Genomic DNA, 27,564 nt, shown 5'->3' on the forward strand with positions numbered 1-27,564 from the left:
AATCTGAAAATGAGAATTAATGCCCAGGTACCACTTGTCCATGTGGGGAAGGGAGGTAACGAGAAAAGCGGATCTGATGGAATGAACCGGAAGGCACGTAGGAAGTGAGGTTATTTTTTTTTTTTACTGAGGTATAACCCTGAGTTCATTGCTATCTCTGATCTGAGGTATATTTTCTTTTCATATGAAATAAAATAATGTTATGGTCTGTTTAAAATTATTGGTAGACCTCCACAGATGAAACCCATTCAAGGGCTTAGTCTTGATGCTTTCAAAGCAAATCACCTGTCTGTTCCTTTGGCCACTTAGACATGCCACAGTAAGTACAGACAGCAAATTGGGGCGCCTGGGTGGCTCAGTCGGTTAGGCATCCGACTTCAGCTCAGGTCGTGATCTCACGGTTCGTGAGTTTGAGCCCCGCGTCGGGCTCTGTGCTGACAGCTCGGAAGCCTAGAGCCTGCTTCGGATTCTGTGTCTCCCTCGCTCTCTGCCCCTCCCTCACTCATGCTTTGTCTCCCTCCATCTCTCAAAAATGAATAAACGTTAAAAAAAATTTTTTTTAAGTACCGACAGCAATTATTTTAAGCCAGTATAATTTCTTAACACTTCTACTTGTTAAAGCTACTCTTGCTCCTTTCTTACATTATATTATTTAGTTTTACTGCAACATTAATGAGTAGCAGAGTAGAGAAAACAGACTTTGGAGTCAGGCCTGAGTCAGATAAGAGTTCAAAGCTAACTGATTTAAACTTGGGCAAGATACTTCACCCTGGCAGAGCCTCCATTTACACATTAGTAAAATGTAGGAAACCTCCTACTTACTAAGGTTGGAGTGTTAAAATAGATAGCTTATAAAGCCCCTCACACTGACCCCAGACAGATAATAGACTGACTAAATAATAGCCGGTAGTGGAAGCAGTACAAATTGGGTGCTACTCCAGACGCTCGTGTGCTGTATGTACTGTTTAAACACCAGCTGGAAAGGACCTGAGAGTATCGCTAAGGTATGGACAACCCTTAGAGCAGCTGCGAAGTTTCATTTACTTATTTGCTTACCGAAGTTGATGCGAAGCTTAATTGAGATGAGAAAACACATAACGTGCTTATTATAATCACCACCACACATGATGCCAAGCATTTTACATAGTCATTTACAGATGCTATCTTACTTCATCTTTATAACAACCCAATAAAGTAGTTACGATGATTATCTCCATTTTACAGAGCAGAAAACCAAGTTATGACCAGCCCACTTAGTCACCCTTCCAGTTTGCAGATGAAGCTGAGACAAAAAAGGTGAAACTGATTTGTGTGTCAGAGGCAGGGACAGCCCAGAACCTAATTTCCAAAGGCTAGGAGGTACTCAGAAATCCACATATATGTTTCTTTAATTTTTTAAATGTTTATTCATTGGTTTTTGAGAGAGAGAATGAGTATGAGCGAGGGAGGGACAGAGAGAGACACAGAATCCAAAACAGGCTCCAGGCTCCGAGCTGTCTGCACAGAGCCCGAGGCAGGGCTTGAACCTACAGTCTGTGAGGTCGTGACCTGAGCCAAAGTCGGACGCTTAACTGACTGAGCCACCCAAGTGCCCCATTAACTTTTTTTTTTTTTTTTTAAGTTTATTTTGAGAGAGAGGGAGAGAAAAAGAATCACAAGCAGGCTCCACACTGTCAGCACAGAGCCCAGTGCAGGGCTCAAACTCATGAACTGAGCTCGTGACCTGCACCAAGATCAGGGGTCAGCCACTTAACCACCTGAGGACATCCGTCAGATGTCCCCGTATTCAGTGCAGATATTCAGACCTAAAATCCAGATTTACCTCCCCTTGCACTTGAGCAGAATATACTCATTTCCCCTAAAGCTTAGAAGTAAAGAGATTGACTAGGGGGAAAAATATCTAAGGAATAAAAGACCTGACTGTGTATGAATAAAGACACGAAGCATAATACACAGTGCAATCCTTAGAGCCTCAGGGCTGACACTGGGCCTGAGTGTCCGAGGGGGAACAGGAGAGTTGAGGCTTCAGAAACGCATGGAGGCCCAGTCCCACAGGGTCACAAGAACAACTGGCACAGAGGCGATTTACATTAAGGCTTTGGACCGAGGCTCAGCAGACTGGTTCCTTGCTCTCAAACGTTTCTCTTCTCCTAGAGCCAGGCTTATGGCTGACCACCTGTGATCCCCAGGGTTCTCTATGCAAATCCCTGCTCAATTCCTAACCCTGCCCTCCTTAAATCCCCGCTATTATTACTCACTTCCGGTTATCATTTCTCCATATGGCTCCTAATCCTCTTTAAAATGATATATTTATACCTCAGTAGCTCAGCAATAATTAAGGGCAGGTCATGGGCAACTGACCCACGTGAAAAGCCAATTGATTTTTAGATTCCTTGGCCAGGGGCTACATCGAGTTCCATTTCATTCATACAGTTTCTTAACCTGAGCACGGGTGCCGTGCTTTAGTCACTCCTCGGTGTTGCTTAAGTATCAGTAGATGTGAAGAGACAGGGATGATGACACCTCCTCCACACCAAGCCCGTTAGGGTGCCGGTGGCACAGAGCCACAGCAGCTGCTGGGCGCATGTTGTCTTCCGGTGTGAGGAGATGGAGAAAAGGTTGGAGATCGCTGGGCTGGGTGATCTTCAAGGCCCCTTCCGTTGCCATTTCACACCAACAGGGATCTGCTGGCCCAGGCACTCTCAAAGGAACCAAAGGATTGTCCTGTAAAATTAAGCTCTGATGGCTCTCATTCATTCAGCCCTGACTGTGTGCTGAGCTTTGCTCAGTTACTCAATAAGTATTTGAGTTCCTTGTATGTGCCAAGCACTGTTCTGGACCCTGGGAATTCATTGTGTATGGTGAAGTCCTCTCCTCAAGGACGTTGGACTCTGGTGAAGACACAATAAATGGGGGGTGGGGGGGTGGGGGCGGGGAAGAATAAGATTTAGTTAAGTTCTGTGAATAAAATAAGATAGTGTCAGAATTACTTGAATGGCTACCTGAGGTGGGGCTGGGACATTTCTGAGGAGAGGAGAGTGGTCCAGAAGACAGCCATGTGAAGCCACGGGAGAAGAGCAGCGGGAAGGTCAATGGCACGGCCCCGTGTGTGTGTCTGGGGACCAGGACAGAGGAACATGAAGGCCAATCAGGCAAGGACTAGATCACATACTGCATCGTGGCTGCGGGAAGGAGTGCAGATTTAATTCTGAGAGTGACTGGGAAGCCACAGGAAGGTTTGGAGCAGGAGAGTGACCGATCTGGTTTAGGCTTTAGAACATACTACTGTCCAGGGGGCAGAAGCACCAGGTAGGACCTGCTGCCGGGGACCAGGTGTGAGGACATGGCCTAGACGAGAAATGCAGTAACGGAGGCGATGAGAAGTGGCGGGATTCAGAATATGGTTTGGAGATAGAGCTGATGGAATGGCCTACTAGTAGATTGAAATGAGATCTAAGAGAAAGAAGATTGAAGAATGGGTCTTAGTTTTGGGGCTAAGCAACTGGGTAAATGGTAATGCTATTGCTGAGGTGGAAAAGGGTTGGGGAGGAATCTAGGGAGGGAATCAGGAGTTTGATTTTGGCCTTGCCATGTTTGCGATCTGAGTAGAGATGTCTCTTCGGCAGCTAGGTTCATAAATCAGAGTTCTGGGGAGAGGTCCAGGCTGCAGGTACAAATTTGGAAGCGATCAGCCTGCAAATGGTATGTAATGTCGTGATGAGTGAACTCCCCTGGGGAGGGCATAGGTGGGGAGGTGAGAAGAGAACTTCCAGAACAAGCCTGGAAGCCCCAAGCACAAAGAGATTTGTTCAACAGGAGGAGGTGCTAGCAAAGGAGATGAGTAGTCAGTGAGATTGGAGTGAACTCAGAGGAGTGTGGTTTCTTGAAACCTAGAGTGTTTGAGGAAAGAACTCGTTGATTGAACTGGGATGAATCTGTTGACAGACTGAGTAAAAAAAGCAGGTCTTTGGTGACCACTTCTCCATGGAATGACAAGGATGAGCATCCCACTGGAGTAAGTTGGAGAGAGAATAAGAAGAAGACATGGGGCACCTGGGTGGCTCAGTTGGTTGAGCGTCCGACTTCATTCGGATCATGATCTCGCGGTTTGTGAGTTCAAGCCCCGCGTCAGGCTTGTTGCTGTCGGCCTGTCAGTGCAGAGTCTGCTTTGGATCCTCTGTCCCCCTCTCTCGGCCTCTCTCTGCATGTGCTCTCCCCCCCCCCCAAAAAAAATACTTTAAAAAATGTTTAATTTATTTCAAAATAAGGAAGGAAGGGGAAAAATAAAAAGGGGAGGAGAGAGGGAGGGAGGGAGGAAGGAAGGAATGGAGGAAGAGAGGTGGGGAAGGAAGGAAGGAAGGAAGGAAGGAAGGAAGGAAGGGGGGTAAGGAAGGAAGGAAGGAAAGGGAGGGAGGAAGGAAGGAGGGAAGGAAGGAAGGAAGAGAGTACAGTCCAGACTGGATTATATTCATCTTTATACCAATGGGTGACAAAATATTTTTAATATTTATTTACTGAATATTTATTTTATGACCCGTAAAGGCAAAAGCATATGAAAGTCCCATAACGGGACCCTGAATGTGGAGTCAAGGAAGGAGTTTTGTTTTTTGTTTTGTTTTGTTTTGTTTTGTTTTGTTTTGTTTAATAAAGGTGATATTAAGGCCGTCCTCAGGCAGGAATGATCCATTAGAGAAGGATAAACTGAGGATGGAGAAGAGAAAGGGAATAACTGGGAGTGAAGTGCTTGGATAGGCAGAGAGAGGAGACCTAGCTGACGAGCTTACAGGTGGAGAGGGAAAGGGCCACTGCTTCCATCAACCCAGGAAGAAGGTCAAGTGCGTGGGCACAGGTGCGGAGAAATCTCCTGGGAAGATGAAGTGGTCGTCTGATGCATCTGTTTCTCTGTGAAGCAAAGCTTGTAACAAGGTCATCAGCTGAACGCGAGAGTGAGTGAGGTCTGAGGGCAGGCGGCTTGTGGAAAAGTCCTCTCAGGAGGGGGAGAGTGACATCAGCGGGGACTAGCATGTACTACCGTCACCTCCTGGGTGCAGGTGAGCTGTTAGCGAACGGTTAGTGGCTTTAGCCAAGGTTGGGTTTTGCCAACCAAGTACTTAGAGGGAGAGAGGAGCACAAAGGTCAAGGTCATGGCAAGGAAATGGCAAGAGCCCTGGGCCGTGGGTGAGGATAAGGAGGAAAGCGAGGATATGAACAGGGTGACAGATGTTAAAAAACAAAGAGATCAGCAAGTTCCAAGTCTCCGGCTGGTGCGTTGTTGGGTGAAGGTGTTAGAGCTAGAGGGAGGCCACGGTGATGTTTGAATGTTTCGGAGGTGGTTCAGAAATGCGTGACTGCGAGGCCTATGGTAGCGGTGCCCAGACGTCAGCGTGCGTTGGAAGCACGTGGAGGGCTTGTCCAAACACAGATCGCTAGGCCCATGCGCAGGGTTCTTGGTTCAGTAGGGGAGAGGAGACCTGAGAATTGGCATTTCTAACAAGCTCCCAGTTGCTGCAGCTGCTGCTGGCCCAAGGGCCAAAGTGAACGGGAGGCCGAGGTGGGGTGGAAGAAAAGCTCAGGGACTTTTGAGGCCAGAGTGTGGGATGGATCCACTATCCACCTGGATGTCACGTCACCAAGCTGGTGCTCTGAGACAAAGCAGTGAAGTCACCAGTGAGGGCAAGTGGGTAGAGTCACCCGTGGCTTTAAAGAGACTGGCATTTTTGAGGGAGAAAAGAGGAAAAAGTGGAGGCAACAGTTAGGAGCAGGGAGGCGATGAGCCGTACTCTCCTGACCCCAAAGGATGTGGCAGAAAGATCCATGAGTGCTTGGAAAGATGACAGGAAGTGGGGCTCCTACTTCATGAATGGCAGTGAGGCGCTGGGCGGCTCAGTCCCTTAAGCATCCGACATCAGCTCAGGTCAAGATCTTGCGGTTTGTAGGTTCCAGCCCCACGTCGGGCTCTGGGCTGACAGCTTGGAACTTGCTTCAGATTTTGTGTCTCCCTCTCTCTCTTCCCCTCCCCTGCTTGTGCTTTCTCTCTCTCTCTCTCTCTCTCTCAAAAATAAAAACCTGAAAAAAAATGTTTTTAAAGGAATGGCAAAAACTTAGAAGAACTTCAAGAGATTAGGGATGAATGGAGGCGGGGGGCAGGGGGATATGTGAGCGAGGGAGTCAGGCCTGGGGGTGTACAGAACAATTCGGGAGTGACTGGTCAACGGGAGACAGGCAGTGTCACCCCTGAGATTACAAGACCCCCCCGGAACAACTCCTAAAATCTAGAAAAGTGCATTCGATTTTCTGGTTTCTGGAAGGTATCATTTTAATATTACATTAAAATAAGCACGAATATATAATTGATTCGGAAACAAATTCGCAAACATAAAAGTAAGAGCCTTCAGAGATCTTCTAAGCCGCGCTCACAGATCCTTCTCACATATTCACACTTAGGAGAGAAAGTAGGGAATGCCTTGTTTCTAGGTCTTGGGTGAAGGGTGTTGGAAGGAAGCATTTGTACTTTAAGTTGGAAAATGGAAAACTTGAAGACTCAGGGGTGTCTGGCCCTGAGCTCAGGGACAGAACTGCCCACCTGGAGGCCTTCACATCATAGAATCTGCTGCTTCTCACTGGCCCATGTGAGTGAGGCCCAGATCACCAGCAGGCTCTATCTTACGGGCTAGGAGTTGGTCTCGCTCCCTCTCTGGACTTCAGAGTCTCCTGTGTCTCCAAGATGGGCCTCTCTGGAACAGCGCAGTGCCCAACTAATGGAACAGGGAGCATGTGTGAGATGGTAGGGTGTCCGTTTCCTGCCCTTCTCCCCCCTTCAGAATCTGCCAGGGTGGCGTAGTCACGGGGTTGACAAGAGTGAAGGGAGGGGTGAGGCTGGGGGAGCTTAGCTGACTGGGGGTCAGACCTTCCAGGGGAATCTTCTAATGATCTTAGGGCGCTTAGCTGGCCCGGCCCCACCCCCTGCCGCCTGCCCCTGCGCTGCCCAGTGGCCAGGAGATGATGAAGAGGCCGGCCAGGCAGAGGAAAGGGAGGAAGAGGGCCCCGGCCTAAGGCATCAATCGGCAGAAGCCCAGGAGGAGGCACAGACCCCCGACATCCCTCCAGGCCGGGATGGGGCAGCAGTTCAGCTGGGAGGAGGCGGAGGCGGCCGGCGAGATGGACGTGGCCGAGCTCCAGGAGTGGTACAAGAAGTTCGTGGTGGAGTGCCCCAGCGGCTCTCTCTTCATGCACGAGTTTAAGCGCTTCTTCAAGGTCACAGGCAACGAGGAGGCCACCCAGTACGTAGAAGGCATGTTCCGAGCCTTCGACAAGAATGGGGTAAGGCACTGAAGGGGGTGCGGGGGCCAGCTCGTTTCCCACTGAGCTGAGGGAGCGTCACCGGTGGGAGGGAGCGGCCCGTCCCCAGTCCCCCTGCTCTGCTCTCCATTTCCTGCTCACGTTTTCTGTCTCTCTTTCCCCAAACTCTTCTCTCTTCCCATCATTTGGTCCCTTCCCATCTTTCCTTCTCTCCTCTCCATCTCATCTTCTCTCCCCTGTCTCTCTGCTCTTCCTGCCTCCCTCTGTCCACCTGCTGAGAGGAGGTGGGCTGGGCAGAAGGGCACACAGTCCAGTCCTCAATTGGTGTATTTTTGGCCAAGGCTCTACAGCCCAAGGACCTGGTCTCCCACACCCACCAGAGCCCCTGTCACTCTAAAGATAAGGAGCTAAAGAGCTGTCCCAAAAGGATGAGCTCTCTTGGTATAGACTGTGATCTCCCCTTTGTTGGGGTCCTTGGAATTGAGACTGGTCAGGTCTCCCCTTCCAGCATGCTGAGAGGGCCTCCTGCACTGACCGGGCAGTTGAACGGATCATGTAAAAGTCCCTTACAACTCTCCAAGCCATGGAAGATTCCATGAGACCATTCCACCACAGGATTTCTTTAAACCTTCCAATGGCACCTGCAGCTGAGAAGATACTGCATTTTGTCAATCCACCCCTGGAAATAGAATTCAGAAATGGAAACCCCTTCGTTATTTAAGGCTTTCAGTCCAGGGCCTCCACGACCCTTCAAATCATTCGATTTGCCTCAAGTACCTACTTCAGCCTCCCCGAGTTGAGGGGGGTGGTTGTTGGACCTAGATAATTAATCTGGAGAAAGCCTTTGTACTTTTCCATGCGTGGAGAGCTTCACTTTTTAGGCTGAATCACTGGGAAAGCCTGTTTGGGTCTGACCTTGTCCGGGTACCAGTTAGCGTGCATCTGTAGGGGGATGGAGGGTGGGGTAGCGTCAGGGCAACAGAAACCTCCTTAGAGATGAAACCTATGGACTCCCTCGTGGGGCACAGAGTACATTCAGACTTCTCCAAGCTTCTCTTCTGCCCCCTCTCCTCCGAGCCTTCTGCAGCCCATTTAATGATCCAAATGAAATGAAGAGAAAACTGGGACAAGAGGAAGTGAGCTGATTTGCCCAAGGTCGTATACTCAAGGGTCCTGACTCCCAGTCGAGTGTGCCTGCTTAGAAGGCAGTTTGTTTTGTTTTGTTTTTAAGAGAGAAAATGGTTTTAAAACAAACCAGATCACACACAACAAGATTTGCTATCATAAATGTATCAATCTTCCCCACATTCACCTTAAAATTCAGTAGGATAGCAACTCAAGATCCAAAAGGGATTGTCAAGGGACACCTGGGTGGCTCCGTCAGTGAAGCGTCCAACTCTTGGTTTCGGCTCAGGTCATGATCTCGGTTCGTGAGTTTGAGCCCTGCGTGGGACACTACACTGGCAGCATGGAGCCTGCTTGGCGTTCTCCCTCTCTCACTGCCCCTCTCCTGCTTGTGTGTGTATGTGCCCTCCCTCTCTCTCTAAATAAAGAAACTTAAATGGGAAGGGGGGATTGCCAAGCCTGTGGGCCTGGTACAGCTGTACTCCTTATACCGTATCTCTTTTACAAATTAGCACATGATATTCATTGACTGTTGTTTTCCTTTCTTTAGAACTTTTATTTTTGATGGTATTTCAAATGTATACCAAGTTGAAAGAATAGCATAAGTAACTCCTATGTACAATTTGTCCAATTGTACATTTTGCCTCATTTGCTTTATCATTCTGTGCATGTGCATGTCTGTCTTTCTTTAGAGAAAGTTGGAGACATCACATCCTTTTACCCCTAAGTATTTCAGTGTGTTCTTTCTAAGAACAAGGACGTGCTCTTAAATAACCTAATACAAAGATGAAAATCAGGAAATTCAATATTGACCCAATTCTATTAGCTAATCCATATTCAAGTTTTGTCAATTTGACATGTGATATGTTCTCTATATTGCTTGCTTGTTTTTCTTATTTGGAGCGGGGTTGGGGGGCGGGGGGTGGGATCTGATCACGCATTGCATTTATTTGTCCTGTCTCTAGTCTTTAATTCAGAACCTTCAATGCTTAGCTTTTGTCTTATTTGACGCTGACATTTTTGAAGATTGCAGGCCAGTTAATTTGGTAGAACATCCCACAATTTGGGTTTGTTCAGTGTGGCTTTGTGATTAGACTCAGGTTTTCCATTTCTGGCAGAAATGCCCCAGGAGTGATCTCATGTCCTTTTCAGTGCCTCCTGTCGGGGGCACATGATGTTGGTTTATCCCATTACAGGGGTTGGTTACATGGTGTCTGCCAGGTTTCTCCCCCGGAAAGTTACCATTTTTCCTTTGTAATTAACAAGCATCTTATAGGGAGCTACTTTGAGAGAAGTCAATATCCTGGCGCTCCTCTGATTTTCATCTGCTAGCTTTGGCATCCATCGATAGTTTTCGCATTCCACCATCCCTTCTCCATTTATTAATTGGAATTCTACTGTTGAGGAAGAGCTTTCCAGAGGTGTGGTAAGTTCCTCTGTCAGGGACTGAGCCTTTTTCTTTCTTTTCCCGCTTAGTTTCTGTCTCCAAACCCACACCCGTCTCCACTTCCCACATTGGCACCATCTTTATGTTAGTGAGTCCGATTTCTGGGCAACTGTTCTGAGCTTTCGGAGACCAATAAAATCAAGAGTTCATAGATACAGCTCACATGTCGAAATCTGAGGTGACAGCGCGGCGCCTGGGTGGTTCAGTGGGCGAAGCGTCCGACTTCGGCTCGGGTCGTGATCTCACGGTTCGTGGGCTCGAGCCCCACGTTGGGCTCTGTGCTGACAGCTCACAGCTTGGATCCTGCTTCCAATTCTGTGTCTCCTGCTCTGTCTCCCCCTCCTCCGCTCATGCTCCCTCTTTCAAAAATGAATAAACATTAAAAAAAAATTTTAACCTAGGGTGATAGAAATGGGAGTTTGGTGGAGGCAAAGAGGCCAGAGCGCTTCATCCCTGCTACGCCTCTCCCTTGCCACACTCTTCTCTCCAGTGGTTGCCCTGCGATGCACTGGGATGGAAGCAAAGGGAAGGTGAAATCAAATGTCATTTGGGATCCTTATGTAACGTGCGCTAAGGCCGGGGCTGGTGCACAAATGCAGCCAATTCAGGGAGAAATGGGGCAGGTAATCCCACAGAGCAGATCACACGCCTGTCACTTCTGCTCCTACTCTTGAGTGGACAGAGGCATTTCCATCATCTTCCCATTGCTCTGTGGGTAATTGAAGCTGACGAGGGCCCGGCACAGAGCGTGAGATGAGTGAGTCCCAGCTGGGAGCTTCCCAGGTCTCGTCCTGGGGTCGGAGCAACTTTACAGCTGAGGTCACTCCTCGGGAAGGGCTAACTCTAGTGTGCCTCATGGGAGGCAAGGGCTCGTTGTGGTAACCGTGTCATGTTGAGGGAGGATGCTGTCAGGACAGAATGTTCTAGACAAAGAATGTGGGAGAATCTATAGAGCTGGAGAGGAAGGATTTATCAGTGGTTTTGGTTTTTTGGTTTTTCTCTCTGTGGTGCTAGATACAAGGCTCATTTTTTTTAGACAGTCATATACCTTGAGAGGAGTAAGAAAGTTCTCAACTTGAACTAGAAAAGACATGTAGCTTGAAAGGCTCTGCCATTTCCAGAGTGGGCTTCCCTTGAGCAACTTATTTAACCTCTCTGAGTCTCAGTTTCCTCATCCGTAAAGTGGGTATAACAAACCTAAGAGAAATGGTGTGTGTGAAATAGACGGTTCCTACCAGCCATTTTGCTTTCTTTCTTTTTTATTTATAACCCTTTTTAAAGTTTATTTATTTATTTTGAGAGAGAGAGAGAGAACAAGTTGGGGAAGGGCAGAGACAGAGGGAGAGAGAGAATCCCAAGCAGGCTTCTCACTGTCAGCGCACTCGAACTCACAAACCGTGAGATCATGACCTGAGCCAAAGTTGGACACTTAACTGACTGAGCCCCCCAGACACCCCTACCAGCCATTTTGCATACATTTTCCTACTCTTATTAAAAAAAACATAAGGTTAATTTTTAGCAAACTTAATAAGTAACAATTACTGATGAAAATAATCTTTTAAAGAACAGCCAATCATCACAGCGTATACCTTAAACTTACACAATGTTCTTTAAAAGGCTATTCGGCAATTATATCTCAATAAAGCTTGCGGGGGAGGGGCGGTTGTTGGAAACAAGCCGGATAACCTTCAATGAGTGAGTAGAATAAACGAGGGGCTATTCATGCAGTGGAGGACCACTCAGCGATAGCAGGGAAGGGAGTGCTGATACACTCAACAGCTTGGATGACTCCCCAGGGCTTTGCACTGAGCACAACAAGCCCACCTTAAAGGGCTACATACTGTGTGATTCCATTTGTATACCATTCTTCAAGTGGATACGCTATAGTGATGGCGATCAGATTAATGGCTGCCGAGAGTGACAGTCTGGTCGGAGGAAGGATGTAACTCTTAAGTGGTAACAGAGAGCGTCCTCGTATTGATATTTGATACTACTCATAGCTTCATGTGTGACAAAATCTCATAGAATGATAGACTGACACAAACAGCGGATTAAACACTAGTGAAAAAAGAGAAAAGAACAGCCATTGCTAAGAACCTACCCTAAAGAAATTACCAGAGATATATGAAATATATATATATATATATACACACACAATATATATATAGTAAATATATATATACACACAATATATATATTGTAAATATATATTATATATATAGTAAATATATATATACATATATATATATACACACACACAAAGATGTTCATTGTGTAACATAAAATATTTAAACCAGGTTCATACAGCCCAAGGGACTGCTTGAGGGGAGTACCCCTCAAAAAAATAAAAGGTATGATTTCAATTAATTGTAAAGACGTGGGGCATTTTAAGATAAAAATCCAGGAAATAACATAGCTACAGTCTGACCTCGATTAGGTAAATACATGGTGGGGGGTGTGGAAGACCAGAAGTAACCGCATAAAAGATGTTGAAATAGACACTTTGGGGGGCACCTGGGTGGCTCAGTCGGTTGAGCATCTGACTTCGGCTCAGGTCATGATCTCACGGTTTATGAGTTCGAGCCCCATGTCGGGCTGTGTGCTGATAGCTCAGAGCCTGGAGCCTGCTTGGGATTCAGTGTCTCCCTCTCTCTCTGCCCCTCCCCCATACTCTCTCTCTCTCTCTCTCTCTCTCTCAAAATAAACATTAAAAAATAACTTAAAAAATAATAATGGCCAACATGATATATATATGTGTATATATATATATATACATATATATATCATGTTATATATATAGTTATATATATATATATATATATATATATATATGACATGACACTTTGGGTGTTGAAGTGGGCTCATTTTGTTTTCTTCTTGGTTTTTCCTTAGGCTTTCTAATTTGCCTCATGTTCTGCTGTGTTCTGTGGTTTACTTGTTGCTCACCCAAGCACCCCTTGATCTGGGGGTGGGGCCGCCTGAGTGGCATGACCCAGTAGGACAGAGGTCCTCTGGGCCAGCGATGTCATTTCTGATGGCAAAGTCCTGTGAGTGACAGCCACTCCTGGGAGAGTGATGACTCAGCTTCTGGCTTTGGAGAGCTGAGGTCCCCACCCTCAGAAGATGGGAGGAAGGGGTGCCTGGGTGGCTCAGTCGGTTGAGCGTCCGACTTCGGCTCAGGTCATGATCTCGCGGTCCGTGGGTTCGAGCCCCGCGTTGGGCTCTGTGCTGACAGCTCAGAGCCTGGAGCCTGTTTCAGATTCTGTATCTCCCTCTTTCTCTGACCCTCCCCTGTTCATGCTCTCTCTCTGTCTCAAAAATAAATAAATGTTAAAAAAAATTAAAAAAAAAAAAAAAAGACGGGAGGGAGCACCCATAAGTGGGAACACCCTTGTGAAGCTCACCCTGACCAGCCCACTGTGGACACCATCACCTCAAGCCTCTCCCCTCACACTCGACTGGCGTAGAAGGGCAAGAAGCAGGTGTGCCCCCTGCCTCTTGTTGACTGCTTTTCGAGTAATTGTTGCCACATTTGTGTTAGAAGGAGTTTCAGTGACCTGGTCAGAGTCGCCACAGAAGCAGACTGTGCCCGTCTCCTACCTCTGGGGGTTTAGCACCTTAGCTCTGTCTCCCGCCCTCCTTCCTGGGTGGGGACAGGCGGTGCCTGTCCTTCAGGGAAGGTAATGTCCACACGGGGCTGGAGCCATCGCCTGTCTGCCTCCCCTCGGGCTCGGAAGGTGTAAAAGGATAAAGGACATTTTTACCATGAGCACTGCTTTCTCATCTTCCAGAGGTGCCTTAGTCCCAGATTGAAATTAAGTCAATCACGTATTCGTTGATTCATAAATACTTTTGAGACCCTGACTCTGCACATAAGTGGCGCCATGCTAAGCACAAAGGGGAGACAAAGGCAACGTAAGCCCGTCTTTTCTCCAGGAGCATATGTAGAATACAGCTCAAGAATGAGACAGACTTACGAAACGGCCAAGTGGCGATGCCAGAATAAGGCCCAAACTGTGCGGATTAAAGTGTAAGTGTTGTGAATGTTAGAAGAGGGATCAAGAGAGACAGACCACTGTAGGTGGTCAGAGAAGGAAGACTTCCTGAAAGAGGGGACCCTTGAGCTGGGCCTTGAAGGACGGGTAGAGTTGAGTGATCACAGACTGGGAAAGGATGCCGGGGTGGCCGTAGAAGCCACGTGGATGGCCAGAGGCAAAGCCTTGGATTTGTAGGCACGGACGGCCCAGCATCGGGCCCTCGCCTGAGCTCTGGGGAAGGCGGGAGGGACCTCACAGCTCCCACTCCGGCTGCAGGACAACACCATCGACTTCTTGGAGTATGTGGCCGCCCTGAACCTCGTGCTGAGGGGCACCCTGGAACACAAGCTGAAGTGGACCTTCAAGATCTATGACAAGGACCGCAACGGCTGCATCGACCGCCTGGAGCTGCTCGACATTGTGGAGGTCAGCATCCGCTCGTGGGGCCTGGGCGCGTGAGCGCTGCTGGGCTCTGAGGCCCGGCCCCTCAAGTGGGGGCCCCCGGGGCTGGGGTGGGGGAAGGAGCACGGGGATCATTCAGAGGGTGCTTTCTGACAAAGGTCAGAATTAAGCTAGAAATCCACTACAAAAAGATACCCTAAAAAAATCCCCATCTGTTTGGAAATAAGGCGGTACATTCCTAACTCCTCCATAAATGAAAGACGTTACATCACGTGCATATACGCACCAAGTGCATGGAGCCCGATTATAATGCTCACGTAACATAATTGGCTGTGGAGTGCGGCCGACGCTGGACTTGCAGAGCATTTTAGCGCCTTAAAAGGTAGATGTCAGAAAATTAAGAGGCTGGAAATCGCTGATATTAGAAGTCATCTCAAGAAATTAGAAAAAAGAAGAGTAAATTAATGAGAGGCAATTAAGAGGTGAGAGGCATGAGGCATGAGAGGTGCCAGTGAGAGGCACCTGGGTGGCTCGGTCGGTTAAGTGTCTCTGACTTCGGCTCAGGTCATGATCTCACAGCTCGTGAGTTCGAGCCCCGGGTCGGGCTCTGTGCTGACAGCTCAGGGCCTGGAGCCTGCTCCGGAGTCTGTGTCTCCCTCTCTGCCCCTCCCCGACTCATGCTCTGTCTCTCTCTCTCTCTCTCTCTCAAAGTAAATAAACATTACAAAAACTTAAAAAAAAAAAAAAAAAAAAAAAGCAATGAGAGTAGAAGAACCTACTATAGCACAGACTGACCCCTGACCTGTGTCACCCTGTTACCGCCCTAGAACTGCACTCCCAGGGGGCGGTTGTTTGCCCATTTCACAGATAAAGAAGTCACCTCGGGGCAGTTGTGTGGTTTGCCCAAGTTCATCCATCCCAGGAGGCACTGCAGCTGGCCCTAGCCCCGGGGCTCTCAGACCCCGGTCAGTGGGACCCACGTTGTGCCAGGCACTGCACTGGGCAGTGAGGGCCTGGGGATCGACAAGACAGGCCTCTGTCCACGGAGCTCCCCATCAAGGAACTGAGGAAAACCCTCACATTTGTCTGTCTCTTCCCCACTTCACTTCACCAACGCCGCCTCGTGGGGAGAGGAAACAGGGCAAGGCAGAAACCTGTCCTTTCCCTCGTCCAAACGCCGGTATCCCCCCTCGTCCTGTTTTACACACACGTCCATAAGTATCCTCTTTTCCCCTCTGGGTCTCCATCTCCTCCTGGGCAAAGTGGACTTGGGAACATCACAGTGCTGGGTCCATCCCTCATTGAGGGTCTTGGGTTTCACTTTGACAGTCACAGGGCATCAGGGTGAGGTGGCCTATGAGGCCTGATGCTCCTCAGCTGGAACTAGGCCAGTGGGACCCTGAGAGAGCAGCCCGAGGACAGGTGGATTTTTATTTGGGTCTGGGGCCTGTGGTCCTACAGTGCACAGGCTAGGGGGCAGCGCTGGGGACGCAGGGCTGAGGGCCTGGGGTCCCGGCAGAGGGAGGGAGGAAGGGAGCTAGCGGTTTTCTCTCGCAGGCGATCTACAAGCTGAAGAAAGCCTGCAGGGTGGAGGAGGAGGCCGAGCAGCAAGGACAGCTGCTCACACCCGAGGAGGTGGTGGACAGGATCTTCCTTCTGGTGGATGAGAACGGAGATGGTAAGGGGGCGGGGCTGCCCACGCCACAGCACCCCCACATTCCGGCCCTGCGACCTTGGACAAGGCCCGCCACCTCCCAGCCACTGTTATCCTCATCTGTGAACCGGGTGCAGAGAGGAGGACGCAAAATAACAGGGGCGTCACTGGCACGTGATGCGATGTTCACCAGAGTGATTTAAGCCCCGGCCGGAGTTGCTGATGCCCGCCCGGCAAGCACAGCAAGAGAATAGGAGCTTTGGACTCAGGCAAACCATTTAAACTCCTAGCATGGCCTCAGTTTTCTCATCTGGAAAATAGGGATAAAAACGCTCCAGAGGAATAAATAGGGTAAATGTATTTGAGAGGTGGGCATAGGATAGCTACCCCCCACCCCGCCCCCCAAGGCTATTTAGGCCTCCTCCCTGCAGCTGGACGCACCAGCCCCAAGGCTGTGAAGGGAGGGAACTGGCTGGGGACACACCCAGAAGAGCCCTCAGGACCATTTTGAAGGCACCGTGGGCAAAAGGAAAGCTTAAATTCCTTTGCAAAGCAAGCCCCTTAAAGAGACCCTTGAAGCCTCCAGGAGACTCCTGGAGAATTGGAGAGTTGACAAGCCCCGAGCTTGGGCCCTGGGACTGCAGGCCCGTTTGTGTACGAGGCTTAGGTTTGTGCAAGAGGACGCGCCCTGGGAGGGAAGGCCTCTCCTCTCGCCCCCGACCCCATTTCTTCCACTCTCCCGCATGACCATCTCTCCTACCCCTTGCCCAGGCCAGCTGTCTCTGAATGAGTTCATTGAAGGTGCCCGTCGTGACAAGTGGGTGATGAAGATGCTCCAGATGGACATGAACCCCGGTGGCTGGATCTCTCAGCAGAGGCGGAAAAGCGCCATGTTCTGAGGGGTCTGGGGTCTTGGGGAGTCCATAGGCCCCTCCAAGACTCCGGGTTCACCAGGTTTCCAGAGTAGTGGGAGGGGCCCTGGCTCAGCCTGTGTATGCTCACTCTTATCTGCCCCCCCCCCACCATGAAAGGGGTTGGGACCAAGCAGGGGGTAGGGACCGTTGGGCTGAAGTGGCCAATGGGAGACGGTCCACTGGGAGGATGTACTGGGGTGGTGAAGGGAACTGGTTTCCTCTCTCTCCCTTCAACTGCTTCTGGAACAAGTATGTGTTGGCGGCGGGGGTGGGGGGGTGGGGGGGTGGTTTCCACAGTCTCCTACAGGGTTCTCAGCCGGAAGCAGGGCAATACTGGGAGGGTGGGGCTGGGGGGTCCCACAGACCAAATTAGCAACGAGAGTGCCCACACAGTGTGACACAGAAATAGGAGTCGGGGGGTGAGTGTGATAATAATTACACCCCCCCCCCAGGATCCTGAGGAGTTCATGGGGAGGGCTCTTGCCTCCCCCTCCCCAACCTGTCCTCACCAGGGGTGTCAACAAGGGAAAACTGCATCCTGAAAGGCTCTGGTCTTCCCGTCCTTGGAGGGGTCGGCTGTGCTTAAAGGGGCTGTTTCAGCTCTGCCCTGGTGCTGCTACCCCAGTCCCTGCTGTCAACCCACACCCCCACACAATCCTTCTGTCCCTGTCCCTACCCCTCATCCACACTCCGCACCCCCAACCACACCCCCACCCCCCATCCCCCTGCCTCCTGCCCCCTGCCTGTGCATGGACCTGCCAGGATTCCCGGCCACAAGCTGGATGTGTCTCCTTGAAGGATGCGGAAACCTCTCTCTGTCTCTGGGAAGAACTGGTCCTAGGCCCGGCTTTGCCTCCAGCCGCTATGTGACCCAAGACGACCATTTCTCTCTCCCTAACCTCAATTATCTCATCCGTGAGCAGGTTGGACTGAACAGGCAGTGCTCAGATAATTATTTGTTATAGATGTGGAATTATTTTGTTATACAAACTCTATATGCGACCCTATTACAAACTAGATTTAAAGGGAGTCCCTCTGGTTGAAGAGGGGTGCTAAGGAACTCAGAACAGGAACTCGTTCGAATACATATGTTTTTATGTTGATGGATGAAAAATAAAACTCACCTACTGAACGGCGATTTCATAGGTATGCCATTCATATAAAGTTTGCTTTAGAAACACATTTCAGGTGAAAAAGGGTTGATTAAAAAATAATAGCAATCCGGGGCGCCTGGGTGCTTCAGTTGGTTAAGCGGCCGACTTCAGCTCAGGTCATGATCTCATGGTTTGTGAGTTCAAGCCCCATGTCGGGCTCTGTGCTGACAGCTCAGAGCCTGGAGCCTGTTTCAGATTCTGTGTCTCCCTCTCTCTGACCCTCCCCCATTCATGCTCTGTCTCTCTCTGTCTCAAAAATAAATAAACGTTAAAAAAAAAATTAAAAAAAAAATAATAGCAATCCAAGTGGGACACAGATAAGTCCGCAAGTCATGAAGGTGGTATGTGACCGACTTGGGGAAATGTCCTAATTCTGTTCAAATACCCTCCCCCCTCCCACCTTCAGGATGTTCCAAGAGGAAGCCACCCAGAGAAGCAGAAATGTCAACTCCCTTTTCCCCCCAGGCTGCCCATGACATTGATCTCCATCTTCTGTCCCTCCACGTCTGTGCTCAGGCCCTGGCTGACTTCCCAGCCTGGGGTGGCCCAAGTGATGGGTGGGGGGTGGGACCCTCCCTTCCCCTCGTGGGGCTCTCCACAAGCTGGAGCTCATTCCTCTTGCCCCTTGTTTTCTCTCTCCTACCCTTGGATTTTTACTCACTCCTTGTACTTCCCCCACACCCAGCTGACGTGAAGACGCAAAGCCCAGAAGAAAGAGCATCTTAGAAAAGATGATCACAACTGCTGCAGCCTGTGTCTCTCCCCAAGTTCTTGGACAGGTATCCCTAAAGTTGAGGTATGCAAAGAATGGGAATGGGGCCCACCTGTCCCAGACTGCCCCACTTCCCAACTGGTGTCACAGCCCTCAAGAGGGAGTTAGGTTAGACGAGGGACGGTCAGGACGCTGGCCACAGTCAATGAGTCGCAGAGCTGTGGCACCACCCCTCACTGCGGAGCCAGCAGGGGAAGTAAGGGTGTTGGGCAGCCTCTTCTGAATAGACACCGATTTCCTCCGCATAAATGAGGACTTTCTATAGTGCCATACCTTCTCTTAGCATGTTTTATTATAATGATGCTTAGCCTGTGAGTTCCTTGGGGGTAAGGACTACCCTTTTCTTGGCATGTCTAATATCTAGCATTCATACCAAGGAGGTGTTCAATAAATGCTTGTGGAAGGGAGGAACAATCAACGCACCACACAAGTAGGCTCCGGGGTTCCGGGGTGCGGGTTCGGTGTGTGATCGCGGCACCCACGTGGAGGCTGCGGCCACCGGGTCTGTAGGATTCCATCAGAGTCCGTGAAAGCCCAGCTCTGCGTCGGAGCTCCCCGCTCTAGAAGAGTGGGACTCAGAGAGAAGCTCGGTGGGAAAAGCTGGGCCTAGGGACGGCCCAGGGCCGCCCAGCAGGGGGCAGTCACCACCAGCTGAGTCCTGCTCAGGGTTCAGGAACCATCCTTCCCGACTCCCACCCCGGCCCATCTGCCACCACCGTGTACCCCAGGGGGGCGATCTGAGCTTTGAGTTCAGGAGCCTGTATCTAGTATGACAACAATGATGACCCCAGGCACCAACACGCATCCCCTCCCCAGCAGCCGGGCGGTGGGCTCAGCCTGCCGCCTCAGTCTCCCCCCCCGCCGGCCCCTTCCCCCTCCTCTTCGTGCTCGCCGTTCTGGAGCCTGCGCACGATGCGGGTGAGGTCCAGGCTCCGTGTCAGCGTGTCCAGAAGCATCTGGTCCTTCTGGACGCCCTCGATGAACTCCTCCAGGGAGAGTTCCCCTGGGGCAGAGAGAAAGGGAGTCACGGGGAGGAGGTGCTCACGTCTCCCTGGCAGCGTTGTACGGGGGCCCAGAGCTGGAGTCTTGCGAGGGGGACAGAGCCAAATGCTAGGGGAAGTGGCTGCGAGGGGAGCAGGCAAAGCAGCCAGAGACCACAGTCCGGTCCAGGGGGCCCTATAATCCAACCCTTGTGGCTGGGGCAGGGGCGGCTGGAGGATGTGGCCTCCCTCTCCCCTCCCGCCCCTCTGCCCTGCCCGCCCCCTTCCGGGCCTCCTCACCATCCCCATTGACATCAATCTTGGAGAACACTGTATTGGTGAACTCTTCTGCACTCATGGTCGTGTCGCTGCAGGGGTTAATGGCTCGGATGGCCTGGGGAGAAAAAGAAGTGAGGGGGCCCGTCCCGGTTCTGTCTCCGCGGTACCCGAGCAACAGAGTGGGCACTGGAGGCAACGCGGGGATTTAGGAGTTTGCCTCTTGGTACAGATGGAGGAAACAGAGACCCAGAGAGTGGATGGCACGTGGCCCGGGTCAGGCAGCTGGTCAGGGCCACAGCTGCACCCCACCCCAGACCCTCAGTCCCAAGCCTGTCCCGTTGTGAGATTGCGGTTCCGCCTGCTGAAGTCCCAACTCGCCGTTCCTCGGGCGGTCTGCTCCGGGGGCGGGCCGCCCAGGGCGCGGCCCCGCCCTCGCCCCCGCCCCCGCCCCGGGCCCGGCCCTCTGCACCTGGAGTTACCCGGATGATGGTGAGCAGCTCGTCCCTGTCGATGCATCCGTTGCCATCGACGTCGTAGAGCTTGAAGTACCAGCGCAGCTTCTGTTCCACCTTCCCCTTGAGGACCAGGCTGAGCGCCGCCACGTACTCCATGAAGTCGATGTAGCCGTCCTGGGCGAGAGAGGCGGCCGCCTTGAGCCCGCTCCCCGGAGGCCCGAGGAGAGGCCGAGCCGCCCGCGCCCCGCGCCCTTCCTGCCGGGGTCCGCCCCTTCTGTCCCCGACCCCTGCGCAGCCCACCCCGCCTGCCCCAGAGGCTGCCCCGCCAGCTCCCGTAAACCAGCCCCCAGGGGGTGTCCACGGTGCTGCCGCCTCTTCACTGGCATTTCGGTGCCGGCGGTCACTGGCTGCTCCCATGTGATTCTCAAGCCTGAGCCCCTTCCGGCAGCAGGAAGGTGTGTGTAGGCGGGGGAAGAGAAAGCGAACCCCCAGGGAAAGGGGGCGTGGTTCGGCTGAGTTTTTCAGAGCTGGGGAGAGGGCAGGAGGTAGATGCGGAGGCAAGGAGCACCTTTCTCAGTCTTCCCTTCGTTCTTTGAATTTTACTGAGCACCTACTACGCGCTGTGATAGAGGCTTCAGAACCCAGTAAGACATGAACCGGCTCCCGATGGGAGCGCAGTGTTGGGGGCTCCGGTTTGAATCCTGGCTTCACCCCTCTCAAAGCTGTGGAATCTGGGACCAAGGACCCGCTGTCTCTGTAAGTTCCTCATCTGTAATATTATAATAGTACCTGCCTCTGTGGGACCGTGGAGGGATGAAACGAGTTTATGTTTCATAAAGCAGGCAACACTGCCTGGCATATAGTAAGCGCTCGGTAAATGTTTGCTAATCCTGTCACTACCCTTACTGTGGTTCTTTTTACAAAGAGGTCACGATGCCATCACGATGTAATGGCAACACATCTGGACAGGACATTATGGAACAAGAACACACAACTCTGCTTGGGCAAGGGCCAGAGGAGAGGCTCGGGAGGCTTGCCCGGGAAAGGTGATGTCCTCTTGAGTGTCAGAGGGGTTGACCGTAGGAGAGGGGGGCACAAGACATGCCTGCAGGATATTTCTCCAGGGTCCCCCCGGATTTCACAGGCCGCACCAGTGGGGTCAGGGAAGCACAGAACATAGGCCTGCCTCTGCCCATCTCACCGGCAAGCCCAGTGAGGCTGGGAGAGGGAAGCCTGTGTTTTGCAGAAAGGCTGAGCATAGGACTCGGAGTGTGTGAACTTGGAATCCAGCCTCTGTTCCTCCATTTATTCACAGCCCTGACTCTGGAACCAGGAAGTTACCCAGAGGCACATTTGGGGTCAGCGGGAAGAACTCTAACAGGCAGATTTGCCCATGGTGGACAGGGCCAGCCTCGTGCAGTAATGAGCTCCCTGTCACTGAAAGCGAGCAAGTAGAGGCTGGAGCACTGTTATTAAAGATGTGGCAGAGGCTGGGCAGGATGGCCTCTGAGATCTCCTGGCCCAGTGTCAGGCCTGGGCCTCAGGTGAGGCCTTGATGAGCCGGAGCTCACTGTGGAGCCCCATGGTGGATGTCGTGATCACCGTGAACATTTGCCTGGTGCTTCTCTGGGTTGCTAGGCTTTCACATACGCCTTGGCTCATCCCATTTTTGCCCACCCCCCCCCCCAGGGGTGTCCTCAGAAGAGAGCAAGCAAACCCCCCCATGCCACAACGCTCAGAGAAGCAAGCAAACAGCCAAGGAGGTTTCCTCTGGGCAAGAGGACACGGGGTGAGGATACTTCCGCTTTTCATTTTTTATCTCTCTGGATTGTGGGAAATGCTCACAATGAGCTGTACAAAATTACTTCCACAATTTTTTTTGAATGGCTAAAAAGAGGCAATGGAAAAGGATGGGAAAACAGTATGGAGGTTCCTCAAAAAGTTAAAAACAGAACTACCCTACAACCCAGCAATTGCACCACTCGGTATTTACCCAAGGGATATGGGGGTGCTGATTTGAAGGGGCACATGCACCCCGATGTTTATAGCAGCGCTATCAGTAATAGCCAAGGTATGGAAAGAGCCCAAGTGTCCATCGACAGATGAACAGATAAAGAAGATGTGGTATATATATACAATGGAGCATTACTCGGCAATCAAAAAGAATGAAATCTTGCCATTTGCAACTACGCGGATGGACCTGGAGGGTATGATGTTAAGCGAAATTAGAGAAAGATAAATATCATATGACTTCACTCATATGTGGAATTTAAGAGACAAAACAGGTGAACATTAGGGAAGGGAAACAAAAATAATATAAAAACAGGGAGGGAGATAAAACAGAAGAGACTCTTAAATACAGAGGACAAACAGAGGGGTGCTGGAGGGGTTGTGGGTGGGGGGATGGGCTACATGGGTAAAGGGCATTAAGGAACACACTTGTGGGGTGTTATATGCAGGGGATTAATCACTGGAACCTGCTGTTGAAATCATTATTGAGCTATATGCTAACTAACTTGGATGTAAATTAAAAAAATAAATTAATCGATTAATTAATTAAATTTAAAAAATAAAATAAACATTGGGAAAGAGAAAGAAAAGTATGGGCTCTTGTGCCAGAAAGATAATGGCCATCTTAGGAGAGGTGTGGCCTTGAACAAGCACAGGGCCTCTCTCAGTCTCGGTTCCTCCCCCCGAAGCTGAATGCCCACTTTTCAAGACTGTGTTTGGGGTGAGATTCAGTAATGATACTACAGTCATACTAACTTCTTTCTAGTGCCTCTCATGCCGAGTATTTTCATTTGCTTTACTCATTTAATCTCACCACCATCCCGAGAGGTGGGATTTTTGTCCCCGTCTCCAGATGAAAGCTAAAGTTGAGAGGAGGGGTTAGACCAACAACCGACGAATGGCCAGACTTTGCCTAGAAACCGGGCCTCCTAAATCCTATCCGGCGCTCAGACGCAGGAGTGAAGATTTACATCGATTTGTGTGCACCTGCCTGAGTGCCAGGAGCGGCCAAGCCCAGGCAAAACTTTGAAGTAAGCCAAGTACCTGTTTATCCCCAGGATCACACTCCCCACTCACACTGCTGCACCCCCCAGCCTCCCCCCGCCGCCCCGGAACAGAACGCTGGGCCATAACTGCCGTCTACTCAGGGGCTGGCAAACTTTTTCTATAGAGGACCAGATAGCAAATAGTTCAGCTTGGGCAGTATGTAAACAAGTGGGTGTGGTGCGTTCTAATAAAACCTCACTTAAAAAAATAGGACCACGGGCCATTGTTTGCACACCCCTGTTTAACTTAGCGCACACCCTGGTGTCCCATCTCGGAGCCAGTCTGCTCTGTGCTCATGACAATGGGTAGGAGGCGGTATTGCCCAAAGTGTGGGTTACACCGTGGGTGTGTGCAAAGCCCTTTAGATGTTACAGAGATACTCTTCATTTTAATAATTATGTATTTAAATGAATGTGTATTGTAAAATACGTAATTAGCCCATAGAACTCATGATTGCTCATCGATCCATTCACTCGTATAACAAATATTTGTTCAGCCCCTACGATGGTCCAGGCACTGCTCTAGATGCTGGAGATATGGAAATGAGTCAGCCAGACAAAAATCCCCGCCCTCATGGAGCTCACACTCCAGGAGGGGAGACACAACAAACATAGTGGCCGCGTGTTGTTCAGTATCAGTTGTCAGAAGATGAGGTACGCTCTGGGGGGCGGGGGAGGGAAGGTGGGACAGGAAATGCAGGGGTAGGGGCTAGTCCTGGTGAAAGAGGGTTTCAATCAGGAAATCAGCGCAAGCGTCAGTGGCAAGGAGACATGTGAGCAGAGACTTGTAGCAGGGAAAGGTGTGAGCCAAGCAGAATTCTGGAGGACAAGGGTCCCGGGCATCACAAAGGCCCCGAGGCGAAGGTGTGCCCGGCGCAATCAAGGAAGTCAGGTTGGGGACAGTGGAGGTGGTGCTTGCAAAATACAAGGTTGATGGGTTGTCCCTCCCTGGTGTCATATATGTGATTTTCGGGCGTCCCTTTGGAGATGTGTCTTGACCCAAAGGGTTTCCTTACAGGTGAGAAGCTGAGATACCTCGGTGTGTTTAGGTGTCAGGTGTTGAGGCTCAACCACTGACCCTTCTCCCTCCTGTTCAGGAATTATTCCTTCTCCTGGAGCATTTGGGGTGGGGGGGGGCGTCCAGCATGCTGATGCCATTCCTTCTGGTCTCCATGCCACAAGCTCCAGTGCTCCGCTCCCCCGCGCCCCCTTCAGGAAAGCCAGTGGGCACCTTGAGGTTGGGACTCAAAGCCCATAATCTGCTTTGTCCCCTTAACCCTAAATATTAGTGAGTTTTAAATAGCCTCTGAGCCCCAGCTGTCCTTAGAAGCCCCGTCCGCAGTGATGTTTGGACCCTCTGGGCAGCGAGGGGGGCTGGGAAAGCTCTGGGCAGCCTCCCCCGGCTTGCAGTAGGCACATGGCAGGGTGACATCACCTCCTCATGCTTCCAGGTGAGCGCCGGGGGGGTGGGGCCCAGCCAGGGTGGGGAGCCAGGTTTGTAGCCTTGGGTTCCCCTCCCGCTGCATCTTGACTCAGTTGCTCCAAATAAATGGAAGATTTGCTCTTGGCACCAACAACTACCTTAACCCATGCTCTCAATCTCCGTGGCAGATGCAGGGCAAGGAGCAGAGCGTGGGGGGTAGATCTTGGGCGCGAGGCCACCCAGCTGATGAGAGCTAAGGGCCCTAACTCACTGTACCCAGCACCCCCCCTCTAGCTGATTAGGAGTCCCAGTGATTACTCGGGGAGATGACAGTTCGACCACCGTGCAGACCTTCGGACCGACTTGAGAGAAGGTGAGCTGAGGTCATTGGGCATTTTGGAGTTGGGAGCAGTCTGGACGTCCCAGCTACCAGGCAGCCTTGTCTGTCCCCAGAGCACCGGGAGTGACCCATGTAACACGGGCCTGCCTGTGCCAGGCTAGCCAGGGCTACAGACTTATCACCCTGCTCTCCCCTCTCCCCTCCTCCTCCTCCTGCACCCCGCGAGCATCTAAGGGCCTGGGCAAAAGTGCCGGGATAGCACCCAGCACTCAGTAAGTGCCCAACAGCTGTCTTGTAAGTGTTCCCACTCTGTTTGGAGTAAACCGGGAGGAAGCCATTAGACTGGGCCTCTGGGTACACTAACCCGTGGACCCCTCTGTCTTCCCCTGGAAAAGTGAGGGCACGGACAGGCTCTGGTTCATTTCTGAACCCCCAGTGCCTGATCACAGTAGGTGCTCAGTGAACATTAGATCCACGGACTCCCCAACACAGCCCCAGATACACAGAGAAGCGCGCCCCCTCCTCCGGGAGACGCCACTGTTCTGGCACCTGCCCCTCGCAGCCCCGCACTGGCCGGGCCTCCCGGGGCGGCCCTCCAGCGCCCACCCACCCCACCCCAGGCCTCCCTGCTCACTTTGTTGAAGTCAAAGGTCTCAAACATCTGCTCCACATACTGGCTGGTGGACGGGCTCAGGTTCTTGAGGCCGAAGAACTGGCGGAACTCGTAGAGGGTGAGCTGGCCGGAGGGGCACTCAGTCATGAACTTCTTGTACCACTGGTGGCACTCGGTGCTGCTCAGCTCCTCCACCGACTTACCATCCATCACGTTGCCCATCTCCCAGGCCCCACCTGTGGCCGGCGCCCAAGGTGGATGGATCCTGCTCCCCGCTGCCCCTGCACAAGGGAGGCTCGGCTTTCTAACAGCAGGCCCTCAACGCTCACAGCCCGGAGTGGTGCAGAGCTGAGCAAAGAAGGTCTGACGAATCAGCACAGGAGGAGGTGAGCAGAGAGACAAAGGTAATGGGGGGCTGTGCAACCCCACGGCCAAGTGCAGGAGGAGCCAGAGAAGTGGTGTTAAGTCCCCACTAAACCCTTGTGGCCAATGGGGACTGCTCCTAGGAAAGAAGAGTGAAAATAGAACAAAGCTTAGGGAAGCAGAGGCCCAGGATTACAGCCTTGAGCTGATAGGTGAGAGGATTTTCTTACCCGTTTTGTAATCTCGTTATCCCTTCTTACCAGGGCCGAATAGGTGGCTGTTCTGATCCTGTGACCTCCATTCCCTTCTTCTGTTTTCAGTGGGCTCTCAATGTTTTTGGTTCCTGCCCTCCGACATGGAATTGAGGTACATCTGAGATAGAGCTGGTGCCTCTTCCAGAGCTGGACCAACTGTGGGCTTTTGACAGGACTGCTGTGTACGGTTATACATGCTGTGCACTGCACTTGACCATCACAACTGAGGGCTTCCAGTCACACCGTGGGTAGTTAATGTATAAGCACGCCTGAATCATGCAGAGTTTATGGGCTTCCAAGACGAGTCCTGAGTAGCTAGAGGGAACCCCCTCCTCCATTAAAGTGTACAAGTTCATGTAGCCATGTAGACACACACTCACTGGTCCTCTTCTGACCACATTCTTACATTCCCAGAGACTGTATCTCTCTCATCCCAGGAGGCTTGAATTCAACCTTCCATCTGACTCCACACCTGACACCATCCCCTCCCACGGGCATGGGGATAGGGGACATTGAGCGTGTGCCTTATGGCCTGGGGTGTGTGTGTGTGTGTGTGTGTGTGTGTGTGTGAGGGCACCACCACACAGGTGCATGGTGAACTGCTACTGCTGATCCTGGAAAGTTCCTAGACCAAGCCTAGGGGCCCGTCTGTGACAAAGGTTGTCCCTGTCACACGACACTGCTGTGTACATGATACCTGTAACTAAAAGGAAACAAACAAAATGTGAACAGGGCTCTTTCTGGGTCATGACATCACCAGCGATAATATAATCTTTGCTTTTTTTTAATGTTTATTTATTTTTGAGAGAGAGGAAGACAGCATGAGCATGAGAGGAGCAGAGAGAGGAGGAGACACAGAATCGGAAGCAGGCTCTGGGCTCCGAGCTGTCAGCACAGAGCCCGACGCGGGGCTCGAACTCACGAACCGTGAGATCATGACCTGAGCCAAAGTCCGATGCTTAACCGACTGGGCCACCCAGGCGCCCCTAATCTTTGC

General features: G+C 51.2%; 2 protein-coding genes across 2 annotated transcripts; one reads left to right on the plus strand and one right to left on the minus strand.

Moving 5' to 3' along the window:
* The first annotated feature begins 6,942 nt into the window (after positions 1-6,942).
* GUCA1B (guanylate cyclase activator 1B) lies at positions 6,943-16,972 on the plus strand. Its single transcript, XM_049653266.1, has 4 exons — positions 6,943-7,320; positions 14,185-14,334; positions 15,868-15,988; positions 16,736-16,972. Exons 1-4 carry the CDS (start codon positions 7,114-7,116, stop codon positions 16,861-16,863), a joined length of 606 nt encoding a protein of 201 aa, XP_049509223.1. The 5' UTR covers positions 6,943-7,113; the 3' UTR covers positions 16,864-16,972.
* A 2,072-nt stretch (positions 16,973-19,044) lies between these two features.
* Positions 19,045-26,349, minus strand: GUCA1A (guanylate cyclase activator 1A). Its single transcript, XM_049653267.1, is given in 5 exon segments — positions 19,045-19,663; positions 19,665-19,807; positions 20,085-20,178; positions 20,543-20,692; positions 25,972-26,349. Coding segments are annotated over 5 exon segments (615 nt in total). The 5' UTR covers positions 26,173-26,349; the 3' UTR covers positions 19,045-19,636.
* Positions 26,350-27,564: the final 1,215 nt, after the last annotated feature.

This window comes from Panthera uncia (genome assembly GCF_023721935.1).
Source record: "Panthera uncia isolate 11264 chromosome B2 unlocalized genomic scaffold, Puncia_PCG_1.0 HiC_scaffold_24, whole genome shotgun sequence".
NCBI lineage: Eukaryota > Metazoa > Chordata > Mammalia > Carnivora > Felidae > Panthera > Panthera uncia.

Excerpts from the sequence above, each read along its gene's own strand:
- GUCA1B (XM_049653266.1), top strand. The coding sequence starts at position 7,114 with ATGGGGCAGCAGTTCAGCTGGGAGGAGGCGGAGGCGGCCGGCGAGATG. Across the intron at positions 7,321-14,184 it reads GAGCCTTCGACAAGAATGGG|GACAACACCATCGACTTCTT; the intron begins GTAAGGCACTGA and ends CTCCGGCTGCAG. Across the intron at positions 15,989-16,735 it reads GGTGGATGAGAACGGAGATG|GCCAGCTGTCTCTGAATGAG; the intron begins GTAAGGGGGCGG and ends CCCCTTGCCCAG.